At 34.1% G+C, this 9,539-nt stretch overlaps 3 protein-coding genes across 3 annotated transcripts; all 3 read right to left on the reverse strand.

The window, feature by feature from the left end:
• Positions 1–5: 5 nt before the first annotated feature.
• Positions 6–3,898, reverse strand: LOC120766512 (zinc transporter ZIP1). The gene is made up of 4 exons (XM_040092079.1): positions 3,196–3,898; positions 2,891–3,137; positions 215–593; positions 6–146 (listed from the first exon to the last, which is right to left on the reverse strand). The coding sequence occupies exons 1-4, from the start codon at positions 3,630–3,632 to the stop codon at positions 133–135; spliced, it is 1,077 nt and encodes a 358-aa protein (XP_039948013.1). The 5' UTR covers positions 3,633–3,898; the 3' UTR covers positions 6–132.
• A 1,785-nt stretch (positions 3,899–5,683) lies between these two features.
• Positions 5,684–6,724, reverse strand: LOC120780172 (ATP synthase subunit O, mitochondrial). Its single transcript, XM_040112451.1, has 3 exons — positions 6,614–6,724; positions 6,001–6,438; positions 5,684–5,938 (listed from the first exon to the last, which is right to left on the reverse strand). Exons 1-3 carry the CDS (start codon positions 6,641–6,643, stop codon positions 5,783–5,785), a joined length of 624 nt encoding a protein of 207 aa, XP_039968385.1. The 5' UTR covers positions 6,644–6,724; the 3' UTR covers positions 5,684–5,782.
• A 383-nt stretch (positions 6,725–7,107) lies between these two features.
• LOC120766264 (protein SET) lies at positions 7,108–9,303 on the reverse strand. Its single transcript, XM_040091651.1, has 5 exons — positions 8,821–9,303; positions 8,059–8,248; positions 7,708–7,998; positions 7,589–7,639; positions 7,108–7,524 (listed from the first exon to the last, which is right to left on the reverse strand). Exons 1-5 carry the CDS (start codon positions 9,076–9,078, stop codon positions 7,514–7,516), a joined length of 801 nt encoding a protein of 266 aa, XP_039947585.1. The 5' UTR covers positions 9,079–9,303; the 3' UTR covers positions 7,108–7,513.
• Between the last annotated feature and the right edge of the window lie 236 nt (positions 9,304–9,539).

A 9,539-nucleotide genomic window follows, 5' to 3' on the forward strand; every position in this document is an offset into this window, starting at 1 on the left:
AATGTATTAATATATATTTACGCTACTATAATAAACACACACTTATAAAATCACAAACTTTTTATTGTTCTATAGCCAAAAAATAAATATTGGAGATTACCATCAGAGATTGCTTATAGTTGAAAATTCCCGTTAGCTATCGCCGTCTTTATCAAAATAAAATTTAAAAAATGATCACATACATATATCATAAAACATATTTTTTAGTGTTTACCGTCAAGGAAATAGTTAATGCAACACATTAGCGCGAAGCCACTGATAACCGCCAAAAACTGTCCAAAACCGGCTATTCTGCGTCCAGCGTTTTGATGCCAACGCGACTTTTCTCTTGGTATAACTTCGCAGACAGTTACATAAAAGAGCGTGCCACCAGCGAGCGCCTGCACAATTGGCAGCGCAGCAGTCGACCAACCCGACGGTATATCGGCGATAATCATGCCTATGCCGATGCCGCAAATAGCACCCAATGCAAACACTACAATGCCGAGAAAATGTTGGCGAAGCGTTGTTTGTGGGTTTGAGCGAAACTCCAAACCTAAACAAAAGCCCATGACGAGCTTATGGCATGCGACGGCGCCAAGCAGGAAAAGCACCTGAAATTAAACTTAGTATTTAACGACACACTTTTTTCTAAGGCATTTTATTTTAATATCCGTATGACTTTGTCTAAATTTCAAGTCGATCCCATTTTTTTAAGAATAGTTATGAGTATTTTTATACTTGTCTTATAAACCTTTTACGTCAGATTTATAGTTTTAAATAATATTTTTTTTTAAATTAATATAACATAGGTTAGAGGACTACTTTGATACCACCGGGACTAAAGTCCCCACTCTACTACTAGAGTTTTTATATCATTCCTTTAAGATTTAATAGTCGGCATGTGCGACCCATGTTCCATTCATGCCACGTTTGTCTGCTTGTTGAGCAAGTCAGGAATTGTTTCACCGTGACTCAGCTATATTTATAACATAAGCATTTGTCAATTAAACATCTACAATTAGCCAGAGGCATGTAAATTTCCTCTTTTCCGGGGTCGAATTGTAGGGTGGTGTCTGTCTGGCTAGTTCATTCGCTTCACAGTCCCCAGGTATATCACCATGTCCTGGAACCCATTGCAGGTTGATTGTGAAGTAGGATCTTAGGTCCACCAACAGATCAAGGCATTCCTTCACTATCTTAACCAGACCCTTAGACACTTTAGGGGCTCACTACCTGTATAAATGAAAATATTCCTTGTTCTGAGCACACTCCTTTTCCCAACAAGAAGGCTTTCTCTAATTGCTGTGGTCCCCGCTTGGAAGCCACTGCAGTTGTCTGGTAGGCGGAAGGCGGAAGGCGATTTGGTATCTATGTAGCTCTGCAGAGAATACACCACCTCCTACTTTGTTCTAGTACCATCCGTTTGGAACCATCCGTATGGATGCTTTTTCCTGTGACCCTGCCCACCTCGTCCCTTCCCCACTCTTCTCTGGAAAGGAAGGCAATATTGATTAATGCATTTAAATTCAGCTCTATAGGATTTCGAAAATCCGTGCTACTGGGATTAAAAGGGAGCTCTTTTTGAATCATAGTATGTCCCTTGTTGCTGGCGACTAAGAGGGCTAATTCTCTCAGTTTTACAACTGACTTCGCTGCCATTTTCTTAAAAAACAAGTCTGTTGGCAGTAAGTGTAGAATTACGCTCAGTGCCCCGCTTGACGTTGTTCCGAGAGATCCACTGATACAGATACTGGCTGCTCTTTGTATAATTTCTCGCTTCAGCGCGTAGTGTATTTAATTACACTCACAACCATTCAAAATAGCTGGACTTTCCTATCGGAGGATAATTAGATATTTCAAAAGAAATTCAAAATCTACAAGAGGGAATCATGGATTAACATCAATTATGGCAAACTGTAGTGAAGACATAAAATGCAATAACAAGTAAGAAATTGACAGTTTTTGTACTGGCAGAAAAAAATATATATGTATGTACATATATCCGGATTCGTACGGGATTCATTGACACGTCTGTCGTGGATAGTATCCACTGGATACTTTGGGTCTTACTTAGATTTTTTATGTAGGTAAGATGCACACCTTAAAAATTTTCGTATGTATTATAATTGACTATGCTATAACAACAAATAATTTATTTTAAGGCTATATGTAACTATAGTAGTATTTATGTCGACCCTAATATTCAAAAATGATGATTGTTCATTTAAACTAAAAGCCATATCTAGGCCAAGTCAACAAAGTGATAACAGTGGATTATATGTGTTAGCGACTGTTACATATGTTAAATCTAATGAATAAATGTTTACCACATTACCTATGAAATTATTTACAATTGGAGTATTATATACGTGTGCAGCGGTAGGACAAAAACTATCATCCCCTGCTAGTTTCTGGCATGATTTTTCAGAATCTGCCATGTTGTTTATATAAACATATATAAACTTTTACATAATATCAACAAGTTTTAAATACAACAACTTAATTTGATATATACATATAACTTCGGCAGTGACATACTAAATACTGGCTAAGTCATCTCAGCTCGTCACGCTGATCAGTTATATATACATTTTATAGGGTCTTCGACTTTTCCTTCAGGGTATTACAAACTTTGCGGCAAACTGTATATACCCTGTTCAGGGTATAATAAAATAAATTTATGAAATAAAGTAGTTTGGTTCAATATATAAACACAAAAGAGGAATACAATCTATCATATCAAATTTAGAATTAGCCAGGTTTAAATTTTGAATGCGAAACCTAAACCTCTGCACAAGCACAAAGAAGTTTACATTTAATGCAGCACTGTATTTTTTTATTTAGTAAACTTTAATAGAGTTGTCGTGAAATATTGACTAATATATACCTGAACTTTAGAGAAATGTACCTTTCTTGAAGAATTTTGAACTCCAATTGCCAAACCCTCGATAGCTGAATGTAGAGACAATGCTACAAAAAGTCCCAAGGTACCTGTCATAGATTGAACACATGGTTCTTCATGACTCGTATGACATATTCTCGCATTAGATTCCGCAATAACTGCTTCCTCTGCACAATGTGATGTATTATAATACGAATGTTGGTGAGTTGACTCATTATTCGAGTCAGAACTATTTTGTTGACCTTCTCCATTTCTAAAATTATAAAAAAAAAATTAAAATATAATTTTGACCATTTTCTCTATAAACTTACTGGTTAGCATAATAATCACGTCTATCATTCAAAAGTGGAGTTCTGTCCGTGTCCAAATTACTATTACGGTGATTGTTGGGTATATTGGAGCCAGTGGCATGAGAATGTGTGTGCTGTATAGCTTCACCAAAGAAGTAATGTATGAACTCATCAATAAAATATATTAAAAAAAATCCCCCACAAATAGTTATTTCTGCAAAGTTTGAATCCATCTGTTTGCGTACTTCCGGCAAAATATGAACTATGGCAGTAGCCAAGAGTATACCAGCTCCGAAGCACAACAATAACGATATAGTTAGAGGAAAACGTCGACGATTTTGCGCTGAAATGACGGCAGGGAGCATTCCAAACAAAAAGCTACCAAGACCTAAGCTACACATAGCCAAGATCTTTTCACCATCTCCGCGGTCTACACTACCATTACTTGAACTCAACATTGCTAAAACACGCGTGTTTCTAAAACCCTTTTTACAGTAAGAAATTTGTTGAGATATAAAACATAAAATGCTATAATGCTTTATTATAGTAGACCCAGCAACCAACGTTCAACTATTACTGTAAAGACTCATTCAAAAATTGTTATCTATAGCATCAATTTCAATGCGTAACAATGAGCAATCTAAGCACTCCCTTTAGTTGAAAATGAGAACAGAATAAACATTAATTGCTCTAATCTTATCACTATCCCGTCTTTTGATGTTTTGCTTATAAACATAAATAGCTTAAATAATGAACATGTAAATAACATGCGAAAATTATCAAAAGGTAAACTATTGCAGAGTTGCTCTTGCGAGATCTTCAAATGTATTTATACCTAGCAAATATTTTTAATTGAATTTCTATTAGATTGCTTAAAGTCTTTGTGTATGAAATATAAAGTTTTTTATTTTATAATAAAAAAGAGCAAATAATTAGTTAAGTTAGAATTTATGTAATTTTCATTCTTGAACTCTCCACAGCAACCCTAATCAATGACGTCAAAAGTGAATTGGTACTAATATTCATGTGGGTTTTATTGCACATATATTGTAAACCAGCTGCATTTCGCTGCATTACTGCTTGCAAAGTGTTTCTTATTTTGAAAGGTAGAATAACCCTATAATATATAAAGTGATAGAGTTTGGAAAATATATGTATATCTATTCATTAAAATAATTGTTCGAGTAGATATGTTTTAATTTATAAAGATAAACAATTTTCTTTAATCAACAAAAATTAAATTATCGGCAAATGGTATGGATTTTGGAGACGGTGTAACTGTAAATCTTTCTACGTCCGTTGATTGCAAAAACGGTGATAACGGTCCAAAATTGACTATAGCACCTGGGTTACAACTAAAAGAACATTCCCAAAACGATGGTGATGCGAATTCTACTGGTAATGTACAGGTAACGTTATTGCATCCTCAAAGCCGCGAGATGTTAGCTGAAATGCAAAATAGCATTGAAAGTACGGGAGATAGCAATAACAGTAGTGGTGACATGGTCATGTTGGACACTAATGAGTGCAATGACCAATCCTCATTTGAAAATAAAGAAAATATCCCAATTATTGTTTCATTAAAAAAACACACTGACTTTGCAGTATTAAGTACACCATCGAATGAACCTATAGGTCCAATGTTGAAATCAGCTATTGAAACGAAATATGAACCTGATATTGCAAATGACCTTAAAAGGCAACAATCACCAATAAATTTACAACATCGAGAGTCCATTTCGTGTGGTATTGAAGAATCTACTGAAGTGCTGTTAGTTAACTCTTCAGAGTGTGATGAAAAATATTTTGGAAGTAGTCGCACCTATTCAGGCACGGATTCTGATATTGAAGTTTTAATGTCGGAAGAGATCGTTGATTCCGATTGGTCAGCCGGTAACACGGCTACTGACGATTTGGGGCAAACGCCTGATGAAAACAGCGGAGTTGTGAAAGCAGTAAATGCTCCCAAGATGTGTTCTGGAAAGCAAGTCAATATCGCTAATAATGGTAAATCAGTAGCGGTTAAAGAATTAACTGTAGAAAATAGCAGTTACAGTTCACTAAGTAATAGTGAACAGGCAAGCAAAGATGAATTACTTACAATTATAAGCGAACAAGCAACTCATATAAAAAATTTGAAGAGTACGATTGACCGTTACCGCGAAACATATAAAACTATACTGGAGCATGTGGATGCACTACGACTCGCATTAGATGTGAAAAATATCGAAAATGTGAAAGTAAAAATGGATGCTAAGGATGTAGACAAACTTGGATCTCACAGTGTTATTAAGCATAATTAAATTTACGAACATTTTATAATTAAGACTTCACATTCTCAAGAAATATTCCATTGTTTTACATGTACCCATTCAAATATTGCCCATAGCGCAAATATTACGTGATAATTATTTTGTGAAAACTTTTAATCAAAGAAAATATATACAAGGCGTTTGACTGAAAAATGAAAATGTTTTTATCTCAAAAGGTAAATAAATAATTTAACAACTCTCGGTAGAGTATTTCTGGTTTCAAATTTTTATTCTCGAATAATATAACATGTATCCTACATATTCTTTGCATCACTTGCAGCTATTTTACTTTTATCTTAAGCCGATGAAGTAATAACATCGGTATATAATTTGACCTTGCTTGCAATGCTCATATCAACATACTTGTCGCCAATAGAAACGATTAAACCACCAATAATGCTAGGATCTACACGCGACGTGATTTTCAATTGTTGATTTCCTTTTAAAAATGACTGAAAGAAAAATATGTCATATAATATACAATAATAAACACATATTGTAATGTTTTAATTACTCTAAGGGCAGATTCCAACTGTTTGCTCTGGGATGAATCCAAGGGCTTAGCAGTTACAACTTCGCAAACAACTTCCCCTCGGTGAGCAGCCATAATCGTCTTATAGGCATTTATAACAGTGTCTAAATTTTTCAACCGTCCATTATCAGCTAAAAGCCCCAATAGGTTGGCAGTCGCTGGGGCCATCTTCAGCTTATCTGCTGTCTCCTTAAGTGTGTTTGACATAAGCTTTTTGTTGATAATTGGATTGGTAACAGCCATACGCAGCGAAGCGTTGCTCTTTAAAGCTACTTGCAATGCATTCAAATCTTTTTCTACCTGATCCAACTGTTTCAACTTGGAGGCTGCTGAATAAAGAGATGTAGCATAACGACCTTCAAGACCAAAAACTTGAACCGGAGGCTTTACAGTTTGAGTTGCAGAACATAGGGATCGGCTCTAAATGAATTCACGTAAAAGAAAAGACAAAAATTACATAACCAAAAGTACATGAAAATTCTCAGATAAAATTTTGTATCACATTTTTGAATAAAATGTTATAATACTATTAAATAATTTATATATATCTGATTGCCTATTTCAATTATCAAAAGTATTCTATTATTCAACATACCAAAAGAGCAAGTTTATTAGCAGCCGCCATCGTTGAAAATCGGAATTTCTCACAAACGTCTTGAATAAAGTTATTAACAATGACAACCAGTGTCGCCAACTTAACTTGCTACTCTGAGAAAAGTCTGGTAACTCTACACTGACAGCAGGATGATTTTAGGGGAAGGTTACACCAAAAAACTTAAAAAATATATACATAAGTCGTTTGAAAAGAGGGTTTAAACATAATTATTATACAAAAATCACATTTAACATCAAAGAAAGTGTGAAAAACATTCCAAAAACTAATGGCTGATGCAAACAAACATTATATGTGTTTGGAATTAAACCCCTAATTTAATTTTTATATATTGGATATAACTGCTCTCTTCTAAATAATATTATAATGGCCGATTCAATACCATAAAAGGGTAACAAAAATAACCGTTTTATTACACAGCTATTAAAATACCCTTATTATATTATTAACATATTTGATTAAAACAAATAACAAAATACAATTGTTTTCTCGTAATATTTATTTTTAATTCTTTTCCGGGAAATACATACAGTCTATGTAGTATGAATTCAAATTCCTTGTATTTATGCATAGAAATTAACACGTCGATAATTAAACTTCATACACATATGAAGTTATCGTCTTGTGAAAAGCTGCATAATGTGACAAACTTTTATACTCCAACAGAAGGGGAAGCGTAACAACAAATTATTAACATTTCCCATAATTAATTTAATTTAGTAAATGTCAAAAAGTTATATTCGTTGAAGTCAAATTGAGAAAAGTTTTGGATATATAAAATTATTATTCTGTTGGTGGACACTTTCAATTACGTTTCTTAATGTTAAAGAAATTTATCTTTGCGGTATTTTATAGAAGACCAATTAAAAAATAACACCGCATTTACTTTTCATCTGGAAATTAAAAAGAATAAATGTCAATTAATTGAATACAAATACTACTTCAATTGAATTATACCTTCTTCATCATCTTCCTCGCCTTCTGCATCTTCATCATCAAATAATTCTTCTACAAAACGGATATAAAGAAATATAAATAATAATCCCAAGGAAACCTTGAGCTATACAACAACATACCTTCATTATCCTCATTATCATCTTCATCATCTTCTGGTTCAACCTCAATATCAGGTACTAAATAATACTGAAGAGGATTCGGCCAGAGATCATCTTTGATTAATTCAGCTATCTCATCATTAACAGGATCAGTGTTGTCTGAGAACCAATCGAAAAATGTCTTGTAGTCCGCAGGTCGTTTCCGCTTATTTTGTTGATACGGTTTTGTCATACATGATCTTATAAGATCTTTACCATCCTTCCATTGAATGGGAGTGCTCGTCGACGATGGACAATCACTGTTTTCCGCGTCTAACAAGGATAATAGTAATTATTTGAAATGTTACGAGTGAACTTTAATATAACACATACTTCCCGATCCTAAGTGAAACTCTTTAGTAAGCACCTTATTTTCAAAATAAGGATTTTCGTCGAAATAAAAATGGATACGGTACCCCGATTTTATGTCTTCAAATTCTTCTACTTCTAACTTGGTAAGAGCGTGTAGACATTCCTCCTCTTCTTCATCCAAAATGGCAGACACTTGTGGATGGTTAATAAACTTGAGAAATAAAAGTTCAAACCTTATTAAAATTTACTAATTACAATATAACTACAACAAAATAATAATGTATATATTGGATATAATGCTGTATGTGGTGAAATATTTGGAATGATTATTAAATATTATAAATTTATTTTATTTTAATTGAATAGAGAATGACACTAGTTTAGTGACATACAACCTTTGACACATTTTTTTATCAAAGAGGATCGTGCATTAATCTCGGAAAATAAGTAAAGTGTTAAATGAAATTCGCAAGAGCGAAAATGTGTACACAAAGCGCCACGCCGTTTTATTACTACCAGCAGTCTCACACATACAGGCCGATATATCGTTGCGGTACCATATTGGTATGAATACTTTTGCAGATGCCAGTAAAAAGGGTAAGCGAAAAAAACGTGCAAAAGGACCGATTTAGAATACACAATTTTTACGTTTTCAGCACACATACAAGAAAATAATGTTACATGATATGAACAGATTTTTTTTTTTACAAATCTTAAAAATTATTGTCGTTTTGGATCACTTTGGCGCTGATTACTAATCTAATACAAGTTATGGATTCTTACCGCTGTCACCCAGAAGTTCGGAATTCGTTTCACTAACTCACTACGTTTCTCATAGCATGGCTTCCTTAATTTATTGTATTTCTGCTCCACTTTGAGTATTTCCTCGCTAGCCTTCTCATTAAGTGCGTCAATCTCATTTTGACATGCATCAATTAATTCCAAAGCCTCAGACTCTTCCTCATTAGGTGCGTTTGCAGTCGTCGCGTTGCCATCACCATCATTAGACAATTTAGCTTTTTTGCTCGGCAGACTGGACATGTCGATAATTAGTTGGTTTAATTAATTTAAGACTTTTTCCGTTTTTTAAGAACTTTCACTGCACATATAATGGGTACAGTCGTTACGCCGCAACCGTTTTTTATTCACGAAGAAGCGCAATTTGTAATTCTTTCTTCTTGCTTTTCCACCTCTCTTCTAGAACACCTATTCAGAAAATGCAAAATGCCGCACAAAACTGTTGCAAAGTGACGATGAGAAATAAATGGCGAATGCCATGAAAGCCGGCAATTCGCATGCAGATGTTGGTAGCACTGTGACTGTGATATGAGATACCAACTGTCGCTAATTTCATAAAAATTTCTCATTTTCACATCAAATTATACACATAATAAATATTCAAACGTGCAAACCAAATTTCAAGACAATTTCAGCAATTTTTAAACCCTTTAACACTCAATTAAAACTGCAACTGGACCCTAGTATGAATTATATATTTTATT

This window comes from Bactrocera tryoni, chromosome 1 (assembly GCF_016617805.1).
Source record: "Bactrocera tryoni isolate S06 chromosome 1, CSIRO_BtryS06_freeze2, whole genome shotgun sequence".
In the NCBI taxonomy this organism is placed as follows: domain Eukaryota; kingdom Metazoa; phylum Arthropoda; class Insecta; order Diptera; family Tephritidae; genus Bactrocera; species Bactrocera tryoni.

Bases quoted from the DNA above. Each gene is read 5' to 3' on its own strand.
- LOC120766264 (XM_040091651.1), bottom strand. From the start codon at position 9,078: ATGTCCAGTCTGCCGAGCAAAAAAGCTAAATTGTCTAATGATGGTGAT. The intron at 7,999-8,058 runs GTATGTGTTATA...TATCCTTGTTAG, and splicing joins GTTTCACTTAGGATCGGGAA to ACGCGGAAAACAGTGATTGT. The intron at 7,640-7,707 runs GTATGTTGTTGT...TCCGTTTTGTAG, and splicing joins TGATAATGAGGATAATGAAG to AAGAATTATTTGATGATGAA.
- LOC120780172 (XM_040112451.1), bottom strand. From the start codon at position 6,643: ATGGCGGCTGCTAATAAACTTGCTCTTTTG. The intron at 6,439-6,613 runs GTATGTTGAATA...GAATTCATTTAG, and splicing joins CTAATAAACTTGCTCTTTTG to AGCCGATCCCTATGTTCTGC. The intron at 5,939-6,000 runs GTAATTAAAACA...TTTTTCTTTCAG, and splicing joins AGTTGGAATCTGCCCTTAGA to TCATTTTTAAAAGGAAATCA.
- LOC120766512 (XM_040092079.1), bottom strand. From the start codon at position 3,632: ATGTTGAGTTCAAGTAATGGTAGTGTAGACCGCGGAGATGGTGAAAAG. The intron at 3,138-3,195 runs GTAAGTTTATAG...TTATAATTTTAG, and splicing joins CGTGATTATTATGCTAACCA to AAATGGAGAAGGTCAACAAA. The intron at 594-2,890 runs GTACATTTCTCT...GTTTAATTTCAG, and splicing joins TTCAAAATTCTTCAAGAAAG to GTGCTTTTCCTGCTTGGCGC.